A 22189-nucleotide genomic window follows, 5' to 3' on the forward strand; every position below is an offset into this window, starting at 1 on the left:
AACTCAGGGCCTCGAGCATGCAAGGCAAGTGCTCTATCACTGAACTACCTTGCCAGCCCTGGACTTTTTTTCTTTTGTGGGCTGGTGTGCAACCTGGATAATCTCATCTCAGCCTCTTGAGTAGACAGAATTACAGTCCTCAGCCACTAGCACTCAGATGATGGGTTTTCTGTTCATTTAACGGGGAAATAAAACAATCTTGTTTATTTGAGGTTTGTTTTTTCTTCTTGTTTTCGCTTTTTTGCTTTTGCATGATAAATGCACCCAAACCCAGTGTGGCAACTTACTCCTAGACTCTCAGCTGTTAGGGATGCTGAAAGGAGAATTACTTGCAGAATGGCTTACACAGCACTACATTCTGATAACTTATTTTGATTAAACCAACCAACAAATAATCAAAACAAAACTATAAGCCAAACCATGCTGGCTCATGCCTGAATCCTAGCTACTTAGGTGGCCGAGTTCTGAGTAATGTAGTTCAAAACCAGACTAGGAAGAAAAGTGTGAGACATTTTGTTATTCTTGTTTTTACTGTCCTCCAGCTTGAACGCTGGGCCTGGGCACTATTAACTGAGCTCTTCAGCTCAAGGCGAGCGCTCTACCACTTGAGCCAGAGTACCACTTCTGATTTTCTGAGTGGTTTATTGGAGATAAAAGTCTCCCAGACTTTCCTGCCTGGGCTGGCTTAGAACTGCTATCCTCAGATCTCAGGCTCCTGAGTAGCTAGGATTACAGGCATGAGATACCAAGGCCGAGCTGTGATACTCTTGCATCCAATTACATCAAGAGGACTATGCCCTGAACTCCAACCAAACAATGGAGAGGGAGAGAGAAGTAGAGAGAGGGAGAGAGGGGTAGAGAGGAACAGGGAGGGGGGGGAGAAAAAGAGAGGAGGAGAAAGAGAGAGAGACAGTAAGAGAGAGAGAGAGTGGGGAACTGGGTATATTATTCTGCTATCAGGATACACTGAACTATAACTCAAATATTTTTGTTGTTGTTCTTTGGTTTTGCTCATTTTCCGGTCCTGGGGCTTGAAATCAGGTCCTGGGCACTGTCTCTGAGCTTCTTTTGCTCAAAGCTAGCACTCTACCACTTGAGCCACAGCACCACTTTCAGCACTGTTTATGTGGTACTGAGGAATTGAACCCAGGACTTCATGCATGCTAGGCAAGCAGTCTACCACTAAGCCACCTTCCCAGCCCCCTGTACAATCTTTGGCACTTCAGAGAATCATTCAGCACTCCTTTCTATTTTAGCACATGTCATGTCTGTCTGTGCTTGAGTTAGATCCTGGGGTGTTGTGCTGCCGGTCAAGATCTCCACACTGAGCCATGTCCACAAGGCCTTCCTCCTTTCCTTCCTTCCTCTTCTCCTTGCTTCCTCCCTGGGATTCTTCCTTCCATTCTCACTCCCTTTCTAGAACTCCAGTGACATCTTGATCGCTTTGTACTTCTGAAGTCCTCTCTCCCTATTGAACTGCAGAGAACCTGTCTGGTGAGTGGGGTCTGGGGAATACCAGCATTCCAGTACACCTGCCCTTGGGGTCAGACCCCTGGAGGGTGGCTGTGACTGCAGTCAGGCTCTTCACCACACAGCATCCTGGCTGTGGTCACAGCAGCCTGGATCCTGTTCTACATGGTCCTCTCCTCTGAGGCTGATCCACCCCTGTCTCCAGCAGTTCTCAGGTGTAGCCATCTGCTCTCTCCTCAGGGGCCTGAGGAGCCCCTTGGAATTCTTCATTGCTGCAGACGGCTGATGGTAGGTCAGCGTTCTTCTGCTGGGCATTGGCTGTGGCACCGTGGCTCTGAGGAACTCCCCAGAGTCTGGGTCACAGGCCTAAGACTACATCTCGTCCCTGCCTCCACATTGACTGGAGGGAACTCAGCTTGGCCATTTGCCCCACAGGTGGACACAAGGCCTGGCAATGAGAGCCAGTCCCTGGAGCAAGGCCCTCCTTCCCAGAGCCCCTCCCTGCTGGCCAGATGGCAAAGCCCTGGACACTCCTCACAGTTGGCTCAGGAGCCTCAGGTGTGGGCTTGGTGTGTGCTGACAACAGGCTTCTCTGCACTAGGCCGGCCTCTCCTGCCCCCTGCTGGTCAGACTCTGCAAGCTGTATTCACCACAGCTGTGTCCCCACCTCCCCATGCTGTCTGCCACCCTGGGGGCTTCCAGCCCCTCTTGTATTCAACCAGGTGTGGAAAAGGAAGATGCTGCATTGTGAATGATGATGGGTCTGGGGAGGTTGAGGAATCACTCCAGTGATTCAGAGGTGGACGTCAGCTTCACCATGTGTAGTGTGCTGAGCTGGCACTCAGGGCTGCAGCAAGGTGTGGAAGGCCTCACAGCCCCTGTGGAGAAGCAGTCTGGCCCCAAGTGAGTTAGTGGGCTCCATGGTCAGTGCTCAATGCACAGGTGCCAGCGGCTTCCTTAGTCATGTCACAGCAGGAAATCAGCCACGGGTTCTCCACTGCACCTGGATTTGGACAGAATCCTTTCCTTCTTTTTCTTTTTGCCAGTTTTGGGGCAAAAATCATGGATAGGGCACTATCGCTGAGCCTCTCTGTGTTCAAGGAGAGCACCCTACCACTTGAGTCCCAGCACCACTTTAGGCTTTTTCTGTGTGTGTGGTACTGAGAAATTGAACCCAGGGTTTCATGCATGCTAGGGAAGCACTCTACCACTGAGCCACATTCCCAGACTTAGGACTAGTTTTCTATCAAAGACTCATGAGCATTATCCTTTCTTATTTAAGCAGGTACTGAGGATTGAATTGAGCGCTTGGTTCTGTCCCTGCTTGGTTCTGTCCCTTCGCCTTTTCCCCCTTGGCTGTCAGTCACTCTGCCACTTGACCCAGCTCCAAGTCTGAGGTTTGTCTGTCCTCACAAAAGGCTTATTGGAGGTAAGCAACTCGAGGATTTTCTTCCTGGGCTGCTTGGAAACTGCCATCCTCAGGACTCACTCTCCTGTGTACCTAGGATTACAGATATTCATCTACTGGTGCCTAAGCTTCACTAGTAATTTTGCTTTAATTTTATTGATGTTGTTGTTCATAGGGCATGCACTCTGGACCTGGGCACTGTTCCTGAGCAATTCAGCTCAAGGAAGAGCTCTACTACTTGAGGCAGTGTCACTTCTGGTTTTCTGGTGGTTCCATGGAGATAAGAGTCTTGTGGACTTTCCTTCCGAGAGTAGCTTTCAACTGTGATCTTCAAGCATTCTGAATTGCTAGGATTACAGGCCTGACCTGTTGGCACCCAGCTTAATTTTTCTTTTTCTTTTTTCAGGCCTAAGGCATGAACTCAGGGCCTGGACAGTATCCCTCAGCTTTTTTGCTCAAATCTAGTCTTCCACCAATTTGAACCACTGGCCCATTTCACCTTTGGGAGAGGAAAAGAAATAAACTGAAGAGACAAGTCTCACAGAGGGGCTGGGAAGGTGACTCAATGGTAGAGTGCTTGCTTTGCATCCATGAGATTCTGGCTACTATTCCTCAACACCACATAAGTAGAAAAGGCCGGAAGTGGCGCTGTGGCTCATGGGGGAGAAGTGCTAGCCTCGAGCTGAAGAGCTGAGGGACAGCGCCAAAACACAGAGTTCAAGCCCCACAACAGGGGGGAAAAACCTCTCACAGACCTGCTTGTCTCAGCTGGTTTTGAATGGGGATGCTCAGATCTCAGCCTCCTGAGTAGCTAGGATTACAGACATGAACCAAAGGCACTCTCCTTACAATAACTTATTTATTATCATAAAATTAAACGAACAGAGGAAGTCTCTCCATCAGGATGGGTTAATGTCCATACAAAATTCAGGAACCAGGAATTCCCTCTTGTTCCTCACAGGAACACTCAGATTGCTTTAATGAGGACACAGGACACGGGAGTCCATGGTGGCCAGAGCACCCCACATCACCATCCTGACAATGAAACTGGAGAGTAAAGGAACTTGTCTTCTCCTATATTTTCCCTTATGGGATGGCAGAGGGATTGTGTTCCCATTGGATATACAAGTGTCCTAAAGGGACATTCAGGTTCACTTCCAAGCAACAGCATGCACTATTTCTGTGCACAAACCCCACAGGAGTTAGACTGCCGAGTAAAAGAATATTCCTCTGTAACTACCCAGTTGCCACTGGGTGCCAGGCTATAGAATTGTTTCTTCTTACAGCCTATGCATGAGTAAGTGCAGACCTGGACCTTATGAGATGGTTGTGTGTTCTTAAGGATCTGCACCAAGCTCACACAAACTTGGGCAAATCTCTCCTTGTTGACTTCACATCCATACAACAAACATCGGTCATCATAGCTCTCCACAGGGGCCGGATACAGCCCTCGCTGTAACTGCCTCAGCCTGGCTGTGTGGCTCAGCAGGTTCTGCAGGGCAGCCAAGGTTATGGGGTTCCCATAGATGCTGAACCATCTTAGCTGGGAGCACTGGCTCAGGGCGGGCAGGATGGCAGAGAGCTGGTCATCAGTGATCCCACAGTGCTCTATGGCCAGGGCCTCCAGGGTGCCAGACACTCTCTCCAGCAGAGCTTGGAGGGGCCCAGGACACAAGTCACCCATGTGCACAGACCTGAGACGCAGGTGCTTGAGCTGACTGGTGCAGGGACACAGGGACAGACACCTCAGGTCTGCTTCATTCAGTGGACTTGAAATCAAAGACAGAGTGGTCAGTGGATTCAGGGTCCTGAGGAGAGAGCAGATAGACTGGGGTGAATGGTGGTGGTGAGCAGAGCAGACTCGGGCAGGAGATGGTCAGCAAAGGTTGTCCTGCTGCACCGAGGGAGACCAACTACACGATGCTGCTGGCTGAGACCCCTGTCACTCCACCATCCCAGCCTGATGCCTGTCAGTGCCACCTGAGCCTGACCCAGGCTGCACCCCCTCCAGCCCCCTCTCCTCACTGTCTGGACACACCACTGGGCTTCCTGCCCGCAGGGCCCAACCACCCATGCATCTGAGCATCGCAGCACAGCATCCTTTCCTCTTCCCCTTGCTTCCAGTTTCTATCCTGTGAGTTCAGACTTGCTTCCTATAGAGGAACTCACAGCCACTCACTTCTACATAGGACTCCACAGCGGGCTTCCTGCCCTGAGCACACTCCCAGCATGCACCCTGCTTTCTGACTTCATTGAAGACCAGGGCAGAACTAAGCAGCACCCTCAGGAGGAGGAGCCTCTTCCTGTGTCTCCTCAGTCCCCTCAGCCCCGCAGTCACCCCACACAGTTAAGCCCCTTTCATATCTACCCACCCCAAGTTCAGCTCAGCCCTGTGTGCTCACTGAGCTTTTCTGCTCAAGTCTATCTTTATATCAATTTGAACCACTGCTTCACTTCCAGTTTGGGGGAGGAAAGGCAGATGGTAATAGGTAAAAGTCTCACAGACCATCCTCCCTGTGCCAGCTTTTAGGATCCTCACCTGAAGACCTTCTCCAGCTTCTCATTAGGGAAGAAGCTTTCAAGGTCACAAATTAGGTGATTTCCCTGCAGCAGCATCTCAGACAAGTATTTGTGAAAATTCTCCATGAAGCAAGAACAACATTCCATTTTCATCTTAGCAAGAGAAAGTTTGCGAAGGTTCTTCATCTTGCCCAGATAAGGAACCATACTTTCCGCTGTTTTGTGATGCCACAAATCATCCACAACCAGCTCCTGGATGGAGCCCAGGTGAAGCACACGCAGAGTGCTTTGTATTTTAGAGGTGCAGCCAGAGATGGAGGCAAACAGAACCTTCAGCTTCTTAGAGCACAGCTGAACCTGGTCTCTTCTTGTCTCCACCCACTGGAGCACGTGGGCCAACACACAATCCCAGGGGCCATCACTGATGGTGACATCCACGAATATCCTGAAGGGGGGCTTCTCCCTCAGGTCTGCACAATGATTGGCTGCTGGCTTGTCAGTCAGGGCTGCTGCTGAGCAGGCTTTAGACATTGCTATGTACCCTGAGGTCCAGATGTTCAGGGACCTATTCTGCAGATCTAACACTTGCAGTTTGCATCTACAGGGGAGACACAGGACAGTCTCAGAACAGACATGGCAGAACGGACACTTTCTGTTTATCATTATTTGATCTAGCCAATCTCATGCACCCCATTTCCTCCTGCTTTGTCCTAGTTCGGATATTTCTGTTTTTTTTTTTTTGGTTTTTTTGTGCACTACTAATAGGGCCTGAAGGCAAAGAATGGATGCTACCCCTTAGGTTTTTCCACTCCAGGCTAGTTGTTCTTTTTTTTTTTTTTTTTTTTGGTTGTGGAGTCTGAACTCTGGGCCTGGGCGCTGTCCCTCAGCTCTTCAGCTCAAGGCTAGCGCTCTACCACTTAAGCCACAGCACCACTTCCAGCTTTTTTCTTTTGCTTATGTGGTGCTGAGGAATTGAACCCAGGGCCTCATGCATGCAAGGCAAGCACTCTGCCACTAAGGCACCTTCCCAGCCCCTCACTGGGACTCTTCTACGCAGGCTGGCTTTGAACTGTGATCCCCAGATCTCAGCCGCCTGAGTAGCTAGGATTACAGGATTGAGCCACCAGCGCCCGGCTTTGGCTTTCTACTTTGATTCATTGGAGAGAAGAACCTCCGGCACTTTCTCCCAGGCTGACTTTTCAACATCTCAGCAGCTAAGTAGCTAGGATTAATCTTTGCCCAACCTTTCTCCAATCCATCACCACAGCTTGCTTCAGGGGGGGATGGGTCAGCCATACCTACAGCCATCTCCAGCAACCCTCCACACCCAGGGGCTCTCTTCCACAAGGTCGTCTTCAGGGATCCCCGGGATCCTCTGGCCCCCAGGTCTCCTGAGTCCACCCCACTCTCCCTGACTCTGGTGTGCCTCATCCCTGGACTCCAGGATCCTCACTGGCCCCCAACCAGGGTCCCCCTTACCTGGGCCCCGCTCCCTGCTCCAGCAGCACATCAAGGCCCTCCAGGGTGACTTGTAAGATCTCCAGGTCAGCTGAGCCCACCAGGGCCCCCAGGGGGAGGCAGGCAAAGGGCCAGGCCTGCACCATGGCCTTCAGCACCTCCATGCGTCTCTTGGCAACCACCTCTCTGAACAGCGTGGAGAAGAGATCCAAGGGAAGGACGTCCAGCGCAGAGATGGCCAAGGCCTGGTCCTCCAGCAGGCTCTGCATGGCCAGCTGCCACAGTGTGTGCAGGGACATGGTGCTCAGTGTGCTGGGGCTGCAGGGAGAGGGCCTGGGAGCACACAGGAAGAGGCAGCTTTAGCGGCTGAAGCTGAGAAGTCCCTTCTCAGAGAGAACTCATCCTAGAGTCCACATCCTGAGCCGGGCGCTGGTGGCTCATGCCTGTAATCCTAGCTACTCAGGAGGCTGAGATCTGAGGATCGCAGTTCAAAGCCAGCCCGGGCAGGAAAGACCATGAGACTCCTATCTCCAATAAACTACCAGAAAACCGGAAGTGGCGCTGTAGCTCAAGTGGTAGAGCACTCGCCTTGAGCTGAAGAGCTGAGGGACAGCGCCCAGAGTTCAAGCCTCATGACCGACAAAAAAAAAAAAGTCCACATCTGGACTCCAGCCATGGGGAGATGTCCGTTCACGCCCTTTCCACATAGCCCCGATGCCCCCCAAGCACAGCGCTGGGACACAGGGCAGCAGGATGCTCCCCACATAGACAGCCCCAAGCTCATCATGGTCCCATCCAGTTCCAGCCACTACTCTGAGCTCTGGTCAAGGATCATGAGAAGCCTAAAGGTTAGCCCAAGCTTTGTGTGTGTGTGTGTGTGTGTGTGTCCTGTGCCTTGAATTCAGGTCATGAGGAGCCTAAAGGTCAGCCCAAGCTTTGTGTTTGTGTGTGTGTGTGTGTGTGTGTGTGTGTGTGTGTGTCCTGTGCCTTGAACTCAGGTCCTGACACTTTCCTTGGGGGCTAGTATTAGTGCTCTACCACTTGAACCATAGTTCCCTTTGAAGATCAAAGTATCAAAAGACTCTCTTGCCTGGGCTGTCTTGGACCCCCGACCCTCAAATCTCAGCCTTCTACAAAGTAGCTAGGAGGATAGGAGTTAGCTAAGGGCACACAGCATACCCTAGCTTGTTGTCTTAAGTTCTGGCCATCACTCAAAAGTGCTAAAAGGAAAGCCAGAGGAATGTCAGCTGTCCGATCTCTGTCCTCTTTTCCTTCTTAGAGATCCTGGCCTGTCTGGATGAGGACTACAGGCAATAGGCACCATTTGTTTTCAGTGTCACCACTGGTACTGAACAATAGTAAAGCCAGGTACAGGCTGGTGCGGTGTAGAGAAAGCTCCACCTCTGAGATGGAGTCCTTACCCAAGGCTGACTCTGAGAGAGAGACTCACAAGGCTGCTCTTCCACCCAGGAGATGTTCCCCACTGCCAGAGGAGCAGGGGGTGAGGAGGGACATAGCTCAAGACAAGGCTTCACCTTTCAGGAACTGCTCTGGCAGGGAGGTGGAGCTGTGCGGTGGGGGTCCCCAGAACATAAGAGGACCTGGGTTAGAACACAGGACTAACACAGAGAAAGAGAATCTCCAAAACACCCAGAACTTCTCCTTTAGCCACTCCCACAACCCACCCTCTGAAATGAATTACTATAAAGAAGAAAAAGAGACAAAAAAGGAGAGCATCCCCAGAGTATGGGGCTTGAACTCAATGCCTCTTGTTTACCCTTAGCTTTCCTACTCAAGGCTGGCAGTCTTCCACCAGAATCAAATAATTCTAAAATTTTGCTGCTTAACTGAAGAGAAGAATCTCAAGGATTGGAAATGTGGCTTAGTGGTAGAGTGCTTCATAGCACACATGAAGCCCAGGGTTCCATTCCTCAGTACCACATCCACAGAAAACACAAAGTGGTGCTGTCAGTGGCAGAATGATAACCTTGAGCAAAAGCAACTCAGGGACAGCTCCCAGGCCCTGACTTCCATCCCCAGGAAGGGGAAAAAACATAAAGCCTCATGGAGTTCTGTCTGGGCTGGATCTGAACCACCTCAGATGTCAGTCTCCTGAGTAGCTAGGGTATCTGACTGGTTTATTGGTGCTTTAAATTTCTATTGCTTTTTGTGCTTGCACTAGACATTGACCTTTAGGGCCTGGGTGCTGTTCCTGAGGGCGGGTCAAAGCAGTGCTCTACCACTTGAGTCACAGCTCCAGTCAAGGCTTATTTATTTTGGGGGAGATCAGGAACTTCTTCACCCAGAATATCCTGATACTTGGATTTTTTTGGGGGGGTCAGGTCGTGGGGCCTGAACTCTGGGCCTGGGCGCTGTCCCTCAGTTCTTCAGCTCAAGGCTAGCGCTCTACCACTTCAGCCACAGCGCCACTTCCGGCTTTTTTCTTTTTGCTTATGTGGTGCTAAGGAATCGAACCCAGGGCTTCAGGCATGCAAGGCAAGCACTCTACCACTGAGCCACCTTCTCAGCCCCTTGTTACTTGGATTCTTCACTTAGCTAACCTCAAGTTGATAAGATTACAAACAGGAGCCACAGATTCCTGATTTGAACTCAATCTTTAACTTATCAAAATTGAGGCTTGGCTAGTGGCTCCCACCTGAAAGCCCAGCTCCTGTGGAGTAGAAATTGAGAGAACTGAAGTCCTATCCCGTCAGTTACCAACTACCTGGCATGGTGGTTCTTATCTGTCATCCCATATTGCCAAGCCTGAGTTAGTGGGGTTCTGGTTCACTCAGCCCTGTAATCCTAGCTGCTCAGGAGGCTGAGATCTGAGGATCCAGGCTCAAAGCCAGCTTGAGCAGGAAAGTCCGTGAGAATCTCATCTTCAGTTGACCACCAGAAAACTGGAAGTAGTGCCGTGGCTCAAAGTGGGAGATTGCTACTTTTGAACAAAAAGAGCTCAGGGACAGCATCCAGGTCTCTAGTTCAAGCCTCACAACTAAAAAAAAAAAAAAAAAGCATGCTTTTTTTCCCAGCTCTTTTCTAGCTCTTTCCCAGCTCTCTCTCTTCTCTTTCCCTGCTCTCCCTCTTTCCCAGCTCTTTCCCAGCCTCATGGAGGGCCAACATGGCCTGGTGCCAGCCAGAACGATGCATAAACCTACCCCTTACCTGAATACCACATGCATGGTGCTGTTCTTACTCGGCTACCTCTTTTTAAAAACCTAACATAAATGGTGCCGTGACTCCAATGAGTTGGAAATATTAGAATTTCCTAACCACCCCTTTTCTGTGAACCAAACTGCCTTGAGACACCACGTGAGATTTTTCACCAATACCATTGCTGGCCTTCACATCCATGTCCACACCACTTCTCTATTCTGGTGAGTGAAACTACTCTCTATGGTTCTCTGTTGCTCAGTCTCTGTCCAGACGTGGCACCACACCAGAGAGCTCCTACGGCCTTTAGCTGAAAGGCTTGTCACCTCCGAAGCTGAGGACACTTGGTTTTGGGGGCTTGGCCATTTCTCTTGAGAGGGCTCTGGGGGAAGTCGGGACATCACTTCTGCCTGGTCAGCTGTCCTTCACTCACCAGACTGACTCTCCTACACAGTTAATAGGGTGCTGCAAGTCAATTTTTATGCCATTCTCAATTTTAAACAGTTTTTGCCACTGCTATGGTAAATGGTCAGAAGTCTGTTTACTTTCAGGGTCTCTTTGCCAATCATGTCTAACTTTGCCTATCTCTTTCTTTCTCTTTTGTACAACATTTTGGCTTGTGCCCTGAAGAGTGTGACGCAGGCTGGGTCCCAGGGACCCCCCTCTAGGTTCCCTCTCAAAGGCTAGCCAATGTAGGCTTGATCTATTTGTTCAGGGTTTCCTTGCATTTTTTCAGAAATTCACCATCTTGGCCACGTGGTGGGTTAAGGGTTTGGCCACATCTGACCCTTAACCTTCCACCAAGCTTACTACTCCATCTATTCTAAGGTGCCTTGCTAACAAGTTGCTCTTTTCACAGGCCCTGGTAACTGAGGCCCAACCATCTGATGTGCTTTGTTAGCAAAGATGTCTACACATTGTTGTCAAAAATTTTAGGTTTTGAGTTTTTCCTTTTTTGTGTTGTGTTGTGTATTCTGCTACTGACTACGTAGTTCTAAAATACTGGGCCTATCTGTGCTAAAATTATCATTACATCTAACAAGTTTTGTCATTGCAGAATATTTGTTGGTCAATTCTTGATAAGGACCAGGTTAAGCTCTATTCTATTTGATCTCCTTGTTGCTTTAATTGGAAATAATAATGGGCTTTTGTGGCAAAGATTGCAGTTCAAAGCCAGCCCGGGCTGAAAATCCTTAAGACTCCATCTCCCAAATAACCTGCAAAGAGCCAGGCTGGAAACATGGCTCAAGACTCTTACCTCGAACCAGCAAACACTGCAAGTGGTACTATAACTCAAAGTGGTAGAGTGCTAACCTTGAGCAGAAGTGCTCAGGGATAGTGCCCAGGCCTTGAGTTCAAATCTCCTTGAATACCAACTGGGACAAGCCATCCCAGCAACGAGCACCTAGACTCAGCTACTTTGTGCCTGCCCTTTCAAGATTAACCAGAGCTGGAAGGTCAATAGAAGTGAGAAGCCTGCCCATCCAATGTCTATACCTGTCTACCTATTAACTGAACAGGAATTTATATTCTTGCCTTTGTCACCTGACTTCTCTACCTAGTCGCCAGATGTCAGAAGTAGCTAGGGACATTTCTACCAACATTTTCAGCCCCAAGTCCTTCCTCTTGCCATTTATTTGCTCTCTAGTATTTTTTTTCCAGCCCCTTAATGCTTCATGAGACTTCTCCAGACTTCATCTAAGGACTCACTCCACCAAGGGACAGCTGCTGCTGGCTGCCTTCTCTGGGAGGGTACCAAATTCCAGCCTTTTACCCCTTGTCAGCAGGAAGTAGCCAGAGAGAATTCGCGCCCTATTTCATGATTATTAAAAGGCTGGAATGTAAGGTCTGCTCCTGGATGGTGAGCAGACTCCACCCTCCTCCCAGCAAAGTCTCCACCCAGTACACCTCCGTTACCTAGGCAACTAGCACACCTGAATTTGATGTGGCCACACCTTTCTCCGCCCATACCCTAGATAAGGCCTAGCCCAGGCCCAGATACTCTTTTTTCTAGCTCTTTCCCAGCTCTCTCTCTTTCCCAACTCTCTCCCAGGCCTTTCCCAGCTGCCTGGAAGGCCAACATGGCCTGGTGCCAGCCAGAACAATGAATAAACTTATCCCTTACCTGAATACCAAAAAAAAAAAAAAGCATGGATGTTTGGATCTTGTCTGAGTGTTCAGGTGAAATATTGAGACTCTACTTAAAGCTGGAAGAGAAGTTGTGTCTTTAGGAGTATAGTGAAAGCCTTGAAGGAAAAAGTTGAACAACAATGCCCAGACCTTACTTTCACGCTCTAGTTCTAGTTCAAATAATAATAAAGTACAAAATTATTCAAAAATTTCAAGGCAGGCACTTGTGGCTAACACTTGTAATCTAGATCCTAAAGAGCCTAAGATCGGGGCTGGGAAGGTGGCTCAGTGGTAGAGTGCTTGCCTTGCATGCATGAGTCCTTGGGTTCGATTCCTTAGCACCACATAAGCAAAAAAAGAAAAAAAGCCGGCAATGGTGCTATGGCTCAAGTGGTAGAGCACTAGCCTTCAGCTGAAGAGCTGAGGGACAGAGCCCAGGCCCAGAGTTCAGGCCCCATGACCGGACCCAAAAAATAAAAGAGCTTAAGATCTGTGGAACACATTTCTAAGACAGTCTAGGAGGGAAAGTCTGAGACTCTTTTTTTCCCCCCTACAGTGAAGGGCTTTGAACTCTGGGCCTGGCTCTGTCCTTCACCTCTTCAGCTCAATGCTAGTGCTCTACCACTTGAGACACTGCGCCATGTCTGGTTTTCTGAGCAGTTTATTGGAGATATTAGTCACACAGACTTTTCCTGCCCAGGCTGCCTTTGAACCACGATCCTCAGATCTCAGCCTCCTGAGTAGTAAGGATTTCAGTTGTGAGCCACCCATGTCTGATAAGTCTGTGACTATCTTCAAAAACACCAAAAAGCTGGAAATACATCTGTGGATCAAGAGATAGATAGCCTTGAGGAAAAAAATCAGGACAGTGCCAAGGCCCTGAGTTCAAGCCCCAAAGCTGGCACACACACACATACACACACACACACACACACACACAAAACCAAACCCAGGGGACGGTAATGTGGCTTAGTGGTGGTAGAGTGTTTGCCTAGCATGCATGAATCCAGCCCTGCATTCCATTACTCAATACCACATACAAAGTGGTAGAGTGCTAGCCTTGAGCAAAAGAAGCTCAGGGACAATGCCCAGACCCTGAGTTCAAGCCCCAGGACAAGCTCAAAAAAAGAGGCCCAAATACTCTGTCGTATACTGGACCTACAGTCACCCCTGGCACTGGCTGAGGGGAATGCTGGGGGTCCTCATGGAGTGGGGACTTACCAGATGTGGACAGATCAGCAGGGCTCTCTGAAGGAAGCAGGCACAGGCAGTGACTCCACTTACCAGGATTCTCATCTCCCCTGGCTCCTCTGAAAGCTTTATTCCCCCTGTCTACTGGTCCTACCCTTGGCCAACTCCCAACGTCCAATCAGAAAGCAGCATCTGCTCAGTCCTGAAGCTCCACCCACTTGATCCTGATTGGATTTCTGCCTTGTCCAGAGGGTCTGGAGGAAAGGGGGAGGGGAGGGAGAATGAAAGTTTATCACCCAGTCCTGACTTGTGTGCACTGCAATGCTTGTGCTTCCCTCCCTCCTCTGTGTCCTTCAAGTCCAAGTGTGTGAGACAGACATGCTTGCTCTGCTCTCCACCACAGGAGATGGTTTGCCTCTAGCTAGGAGGCCCATAGTCACTGACTAAGATAATCTGGTTCTGTGTGTGTGTGTGTGTGAGAGAGAGAGAGAGAGAGAGACAGAGAGAGAGAGAGAGAGAGAGAGACAGAGAGAGAGAGAGAGAGAGAGAGAGAGAGTGTACTGGGGCTTGACCTCAGTATCTCACACCCTGTCCCTTCAGCCTAGCACTCTGCTCAGCCACTTGAGTCACACCTCCACCTCAGGCTTTTTGGTGGTTAAAATTGGAGATAAAAGTCTTCGGGAAGCCAGTCAGTGACGGCTCAAGCCTGTAATCCTAGCTACTCAGGAAGCTGAGATCTGAGGATCATGGTTCATAGCCAGCTTGGGCAGTGAAGGCCTTAGACTCTTATCTCCAAATAGCCACTAGAAAACGGGAAGTGGCCCTGGGACTCAAGTAATAGAGTCCTTGCCTTGAGCTGAAGAGCTCAAGAACAGTGCCCAGGCCTAGACTTTAAGCCCCTCGACCATGGAGGAAAAAAAAAAGGCTTCAGGGATCTGGGAATGTGACTTAGTGGTAGAGTGCTTGCTTAGCATGGGGTCAATTCCTCAGTACCACATAAACAGAAAAAAGCAGAGGTGGCTCTGAGGCTCAAGTGGTGGAGTGCTAGTCTTGAGCACAAAGAAGATCCCGGCCTGTGCACTTCCAAGACGTCAAGGCCCAGAACTGGGCTGGTTTCCTACCTGAGTAATCACATCTCAGCCTCTGGAGTAAACAGGAATAGTCCTAAGCCACTGACACCAGAAGGTAGGATTTGTTTTTATATAACAGGAAAAAAAAGAAGTCTTGTTTTTTTTGGTTTTGCATCCAAACTAGGTGTGGCAGTTTACTCATAGAATCAGCTATTTGGTAGGCTCAAGGGAAAATTATTTGGAGACGGGATTATACTCCACTCTGAGATCCTGTTTTGATTTAAAAAGCCAACCAGGAAATAATAAAAACAAAACTTTAAGTTCAGTGACAGTGGCTCACACCTATAATATTAGCCTTTTCTGCAATTAACCTCAAAAACCTTGGAAGTGGACCTGTGACTCAGGCGGTAGAGTGTCAGCCTTGAGCAAAAACAACTAAGGGGGCTGGGAATGTGGCTTAGTGGTAGAGTGCTTACCTAGCATGCATGAAGCTCTGAGTTCGATTCCTCAGTACCACATACACAGAAAAAGTGGGAAGTGGACTATGGCTCAAGTGGTAGAGTGCTGGCCTTGAGCTGAAGAGCTGAGGGACTGCACTCAGGCCCTGAGTTCAATCCTCAAGATTGGCAAAAACAAACAAACAAACAAATCCCAGTAGGACGGAGATGGACAGAGAGAAACAGATAGAAAATGCTTGCAACAGTTGTTTTTCAGAAATTTATAAAGTTAAGCCTTGATGTCTGGTCTGAAAGGTTTGGTGCAGGGACTGGGGCTCGAACATGGGGCCTTGCTCGAGGCTGGGTCTCTACCAAACCTCTACTTCTCACTTTTTGCTGTTTCATTAGAGATAAAAGTGTCACAGACTTACCTCCAGAGCCACTTCCAACTAGGACCTTCAGATTCCCAGCTTCCTGAGTAGTAAGGGTTATAGATGTGAGCCACAGATGCCCAACTTAGAATCAATGTATAATACTGAAAGAGAAACAGATACAACCAAGAACACCTTCCCATGAGACTCTTATGTCCAATAAACCACCAGAAAACCAGAAGTGGTGCTGTGGCTCAAGTGGTACAGTGCTTGCATTGACGTGAAAGGCTGAGGGACAGCACCCAGGCCCAGAATTCAAGCCTTATAACCAAAAAAAGAAGAAGAAAAAACTTGTGAGTTTAAATTCTCCTAAGGTAAGAAAAATCAGGCTTGTGTTTGGTTGCAGTTCACTATGGCCAGGCTTTCACAGGGGTTGATAAATAGAGTTCAAGACTATGCTTAGCTAGTAGATACTGGTGGCTTATGCCTATAATTCTAGCTACTCAGGAGGTTGAGATCTGAGGATCAAGGTTCAAAGCCAGCCAGAGAGAGAAAGTCTGGTAGACCCTTATCTACAATTATCTTCATTTCTTTCTGAACTGGAAATGGAAATGTTGCTCAAAGTGCCAGAATCCCAGCCTTGAGTAGGGACAGGGCCTAAGCACAGAGTTCAAGCCCCAGAACTGCCCCAAAAGAATTAAAAGGCAAAACCAAGCACCAGTGGCTTCTACCTGTAATCCTAGCTGTTCAGGAGGCTGAGATCTAAGGATCTCAGTTCAAAGCCAGCCCAGGCAAGACTTTTTTTTTGGGGGGGGGATCCCGTCGTGGAGGGGGGATCCTGTCATGGGGCCTGAACTGTGGCCTGGGTGCTGTTCTTCAGCTCTTCAGCTCAAGGCTAGCAATCCTACCATTTGAGCCTCAGCGCCACTTTCGGCTTTTTTTTTCTTTTTGCTTATGTGGTGCTGAGGAATCGAACCCAGGGCCTCATGCATGCAAGGCAAGTGCTCTATCACTGAGCCACCTTTCCAGACCCTCTCTGAGACTCTTATCTCCAATTAGCCACCAGAAAAGCAGAAGTGGCAGTGTGGCTTAAGTGGTAGAGTGTTTGCCTTGAGCTGAAGACCTCAGGGACAGAGGCCAGGCCCTGAGTTCAAGCTCCAAGACCAGAAGAAAAAAAAAAGAGTTAAAAAGCAGCCTAATTTTATTTAGAAGAAATTACTAGCTGGGCCTTGTAATCCTTCTAAGGAGTCTAAGGATCAGTTCTAAGGATCACAGTTCAAAGCCACCCCAGGCAGAAAAGTCTCTGAGACTTATCTCCAATTATCTTCATTTCTTCCAGGAAACCAAAAGTGGATTTGTGATAAAGTGGTTAAGGGCTCGCCAATCAATGGAGCTCGTGGTTGCTTTAAGTCACCCTGTGACCTTGTTTCAGTATTTTGTTATTCCCCTTCCCCTTCCAAAATTAGAAAAATGTATATATAATATGCAAGGTACCAAAATCAAATACAGTGATAACAGGGATATACCATAGGAGGAAGAACATACAAAAGAACAATGATACTTATAAGACACTACATTGGAAATAAACCCTCACCTTTGGTGGGGGAGGAGGGGGAAAGGTAGGGGAGGGAAGGGATAATGGGAGAAAAACAAAGGAGGGGATAACCATGTCTGACAAGAAATGTGCTCATGGGCTGGGAAGGTGGCTCAGTGGTAGAGTGCTTGCCTTGCATACATGAGACCCTGGGTTCGATTCCTCAGCACCACATAAACAGAAAAAGCCAGAAGTGGCACTGTGGCTCAAGTGGTAGAGTGCTAGCCTTGAGCTGAAAAGCTGAGGGACAGTGCCCAGGCCCAGAGTTCAGGCCCATGACTGGACCCCCACCAAAAAAATAAAAAAGAAATGTGCTCATTACCTTACTGATGTAATTATAACCTCTCTATACAGCATCTTTACCAGAAAATAAAATTAAAAAGAATAATAAAAAAATAAGCTGAGCACTGGTGGCTCCCACCTGTAATCCTAGCTACTCAGGTGGCTCCCACCTGTAATCCTAGCTACTCAGGAGGCTGAGATCTGAGGATCAAGGTTCAAAGTCAGCCCGGACAGGAAAATCCATGAGACTCTTATATCTACCAGAAAACCAGAAGTCGCACTGTGGCTCAAGTGGAAGAGTGCTAGCCTTGAGCTGAAGAGCTGAGGGACAGCGTCCAGGCCCAGAGTTCAAGTCCCACAAACGCCAAAAAACAAAGAATAATTTTTAAAAATGCATTGAATGTAGATGAGGGTGTAGCTCAGAGGCAGGAACTTTATTGTTAAATAAAACCAGAAATACTGAAAAAAAACGAGGGGCTTTAAATGTGGCTCAGTGGTAGAGTGCTTGCCTAGCATGCATGAAGCCCTGGGTTCAATTCCTCAGTACCACATACACAGAGAAAGCCAGAAGTGGTGCTGTGGCTCAAGTGCTGAGTGCTAGCCCTGAGCAAAAGAAGCTCAAATACCCAGGCCCTGAGTTCAAGTCCCAGGAATGACAAAAAATGCCACTGAAGCTAGGCACCAGTGGCTCAGTATCTGTAATCTTAGATACCCAGGAGACTGAGTTCTGAGAAGTTCCATGCCAGCTCAGGCAAAAAAAAAATCTTTGAGATTCTTCTCTCCAATTAGCCTTTTATTATTAGGAGAGAAAAGGCCTGTGTCAAGTGTCAGAGTGCCAGTCAAGAGCAGAAAAAGCTAAGGGACAGAGCCAAGGCTCTGAGTTCAAGTCTCAATACCTCCCCCTCAAAAAAAAATGTTCAGGAGCCTTTTTTAGAAAATTAGTCCTGCCAGGCACCAGTGGCTCACGCCTGTCATCCTAACTACTCAGGAGGCTGGGATCTGAAGATCGAGGTTCAAAGCAGCCCAGACAGGAAAGTCCATGAGACTCTGATCTCCAATTAATCACCAGAAAACTGCAAGTGGTGCTGTAGCTAAGTGGTAGAGCGCTTGCCTTGAGCTGAAGAGCTGAGTGACAGGGCACAGGCCTAGAGTTCAAGCCCCAAGACTGACAGAAAATAAACAAACAACAACAAAATGAGTCCTGTACAACTTAGACATGATGTGACCCAGACTCTGGAAGTGTCCAGAAGGAGGGGGTTTGCCTCAAGTAAGAGTGCAGGAAGGTGGAGCATTGGGTTTGGGATGGGGACTCCCCTGAGTCCATTCTCATCTGGAGGAGGAAAATTGTAGTGGATTTTTTTTTTTTACTGGTCCTGTGGCCTGAACTCTGGGTCTGGGCGCTGTCCCTCACCTCATTAGCTCAAGGCTAGTGCTCTACCACCTGAGCCACAATGCCACTTCTGGCTTTTTCTGTTTTCGTGGTGCTGAGGAATCAAACCCAGGGCCTCATGCATGCCAGGCAAGCGCTCTACCACTGAGCCACCTTCCCAGCCCTGGTGGTGGATTTTAAGGAGGGTATATGTAAGGAAACTTAAAGTTTAGAAAGCAAATCTCTTCCTAATAAATGTAGATGATGTTGAGGCATAATAAGAAAGGAATGACTGAGAGTTAAGTTTCCAAACTGGCAAGGAATGGCAGGAGTATGGAAGGACTCAAAGGACTTCCTGTAACACTTGAAATTGTAAAATTGGAGGGAGTGGGGGGGGGGGGCTGTAGGGGTGAGAGGAGGAAACCTTTCCAAGAAGTTAATAATGACCATGAAGCCCCAGAGTCCAGAGGAAAAGAAAACTTTTTCTCCTGTCATGATACCTTTGACCCTAAGGTTCACAGAGCCATGTGAAGGTTTGGCTTGGGGCCAGAACCCTGGGCCTCCTCATTGTGTCAGGGCATGGGACAAGGTGGGAAGGGAAGCATGGGGGTCAGGCGGTCTACCTGGGATGGGGCAGGTCACAGGACACTCCGTTTCCAGTGTCCCCATTGTCCACAGCAAAGGCAGGCCTTGGTAGGAGGCTTTGGATTTGTACAGTTCTTAGCCCAACATCCCATGTGATGGGCAGAGCCAGTGGGCTGACCTGCCTACTTGCTGGTCAAGCAGTTCTGGGTGTGGCAGACTGGGCCTGATGGCAGGCCGTAGCCAGAGGCTGAAAGTCAGCTTGGAGCTTGCTCCTTTCTGTCTGTTCCCATTCTCTTTTAACTACTTCTCCCCTGCTACTAAAAACCTTAAAAGCTGCTGGGCACCGATGGCTTCTGCCTGTAATCCTAGCTACTCAGGAAGCTGAGATCTGAGAATCACTGCTCAAAGCCAGCCTAGGCAGGAAAGTCCATGAGACTCTTATCTCCAATCAACCACCAGAATTCTGGAAGTGGCGCTGTGGCTCAAATGGTAGAGCGCTGGCCTTGAGCTGAAGAGCTCAGGGACAGGACCCAGCCCCAGAGTTCAAGCCCCACAACCAGAAAAACAAAACTCAACAACCTTAAAAGCCAAGGCTAGGAGCTTACTCTGGGAGATAGAAGGCCCCTTTTCCAGGTGCTGAAACTTGTTCCCTACGTCAGGTATGCCCTGACTTGTACAGTGAACATGAAGCAGAGTGCCTCTTTGGAGTCAACATTGACATTCGTATTCTAAGTTGTGGCCTCTGAGAGGCGCTAAGGAGGAAAGTGGGGTTTTCATGGGGGCCTTAGGTGACTTCCTTAAGTTTTTCATAGTTGACTTGCAAGTGGGTGATTTGATGAAAGCCCTTTACCAGGCAGCTAACCATGAACTCAAGGCATTCAGAACCACTGCTGTTGTTCTGGTAATTCTAGGGGGGAGGGGGGTTGTCTGGGAGAACAGGCTCTGTTCCCGGGGTGGGGGTGGGCTGGGGTCAGGGACAGGGAGTGGGCACTTGGTACATTTAGCTTATCAGTCTGAGCCCTGGCCAACCTTAAAATGCATGCTTTCTCATCGGCATTAGGATCCAGTGGAGGATGTGCTCGAATACCACTCCAGCAGAGTCCAATTGGACAAGCCCGGTAAACTTTACTCTTTATAATGGTGCAGATTGCTCAAAAATGACCCCGATCTTTTGTTCAATGGAACCCTTCTCACTTAGGCTGAAAGGAGCATGGGCTTGGGTGAGTCCATTCTGTCCTACTACCTCAAGAAGGAGAAACATACGGGCGTTTTTAGAGCAGGTGATGGACAGCAATGGGACGGAGGAGGGCGGGGGCGGGGAGAGTGGATGGGGAGGAGGAGCTGGAGTGGAAGATGATTGGGAAGTAGAGGCTGAAGGCTTTGGAGGCTGATGGGCCTCAGGAGTCGGGGCAGAAAGAGGCAGGTAGAGGGAAGAGGGGAAAGGAAGAGACTCAACAGCAGGGTTGAAGTTCCGAAGACTGGGTGGAGGCTGGGGCTGTTTGGGCAATGCTTCAGGGTTTGAGGCAGGTGGCTGGCAAGAGAGAATTTGTGAGGCAGGGCAGGATGAACAGAAAGGAGGTTTAGAATGAAGGTGAAAGAGGGCTTGGGTATAGGAGACCTGGAACTCTCGGCCATTTCATTGGAGAAAACTGTTTAAATCAGCAAGAATATGAAAAATCAAAGGTTCTAAATTCTGGCCAATGGCAACCAGTGTCCAAATGATCGTGAGGCCAGATTTTGATGGACAAAATATTAGACCACAGACAAGCCAATAGGGTGTCTCCAGGAACAGACAATTTGGAGTCCATTATGGAAAATTCTGTAGGATTATGGAGTGACCTGTGCCACCCTTCCAGGCATCCCTGAAGTTTTGGCAAGGCAACGGGATAGATTCCAGTCATTAGGAAAACATACCCCCAAGGTCCTAATTAAAGGGGATCAGGGGGTCAGTCAAGCCTGAGAGACTCCTGAAATCGCTGGGGGCTCCATAGACAGGAAAGGGAGAGACTCCTGCATTCCCCCGTCCATGCTGGGGCACCTCTGCTATGGACCATGGCTGTTTACCTTTTCCTGAAGGCTTCTAGATGATGGCCTCCTGACCAGGAGCCCAGGGGCAGAGGATGGGTAGAGAGATTAGGAGAGGGGACAGCTACGGGAGCAGATAATAGCTCAAGCCAGCCGGGGTACCACAAGGCAGGCAGCGCTTATGTAGACAAAGGCCCTGAGAACTCAGGGAATTCCCGGTTAGTGTGGTCCAATATAGGAAGCACAGAGGGCTCTGTGCTCCCAGTGGAGAAAGGCCTCAGAAAAAAGGGAGTGGGGTAAGCAAAGGCTTGTAGAGAAGAGACAATGTGGGGAGGTGGTGGACCCTCAGTGTAGGGGATCCAGTTATTCCTGGAACTTTTCCTCTCCTGGGTTTCAGCAGCAAATGTTAGGAAAATGGAGAAAGGAAAAGGCCGGACTGGATTCTCAACAGATAAGGACTGTTTATGGAGAAACAGCCAGGGGCAGCAACCTTCCCACGGATCAGAAGTTGTGGAAGGAGGTGGGGTTGAAGTTAACTTTTTATGGGGTCTGAGCAAGGAGACAGAAGTTAAAGAAAAGGTCATAGAAGACAGAAATTAGAGAAAAAGGGGGCTAGGAATGTGGCTTAGTGGTAGAGTGCTTGCCTAGCATGCACAAAGCCCTGGGTTCGATTCCTTAGTACCACATATACAGAAAAAGCCAGAAGTGGCCCTATGGCTCAAGTGGTAGAGTGCTAGCCTTGAGCAAAAGAAGCTCAGGAACAGTGGCCAGTGTCCAGACTGGGAGCTCAAGCCCCAGAACTGGCAAAAAAAAAAAAAAGGCATTAGGTCTGGGGAGGTGGGGCTTTTGGCTGGGCCCAGAATGGAGTATTTACAGCCAGGCTTAGGTCAAATTGTTCTGCTGGTGTCAAGCATGTTTGTGTATATCTGGTATTTTGCCTGATGTCTGGATGCACCTAGGAAAATAGGGGGGGGGCCAATCCTTCATCTTCTGTCTTTGGATACATAAAAAAAATTGGGCAAAGAGGGGAGCGATAAATCCTTCAGTGTTGAAAATTGACTGTACAACTTATGGGTTCTAGTGGGAGGGAAAAATTGGGAGAAAAAAGAGGAAGGTGTGCCAT

At 48.9% G+C, this 22189-nt stretch overlaps 1 protein-coding gene across 1 annotated transcript in view; it reads right to left on the reverse strand.

Annotated features, from left to right (window-relative positions):
* Positions 1-2250: 2250 nt before the first annotated feature.
* The window catches only part of LOC105997593, a 34341-nt gene continuing 14402 nt past the window's right edge, over positions 2251-22189 (reverse strand). The window contains exons 7-10 of the mRNA XM_013032075.1: positions 6878-7174; positions 5418-5996; positions 4289-4596; positions 2251-2348 (exon numbers count right to left, since the gene is read on the reverse strand). Coding sequence (XP_012887529.1) covers positions 2251-2348; positions 4289-4596; positions 5418-5996; positions 6878-7174 — 1282 coding nt within the window. The remainder of the gene's footprint in view (positions 2349-4288; positions 4597-5417; positions 5997-6877; positions 7175-22189) is intronic.

Source organism: Dipodomys ordii, unplaced genomic scaffold (assembly GCF_000151885.1).
Source record: "Dipodomys ordii isolate 6190 unplaced genomic scaffold, Dord_2.0 Scaffold6, whole genome shotgun sequence".
Lineage (NCBI taxonomy): Eukaryota > Metazoa > Chordata > Mammalia > Rodentia > Heteromyidae > Dipodomys > Dipodomys ordii.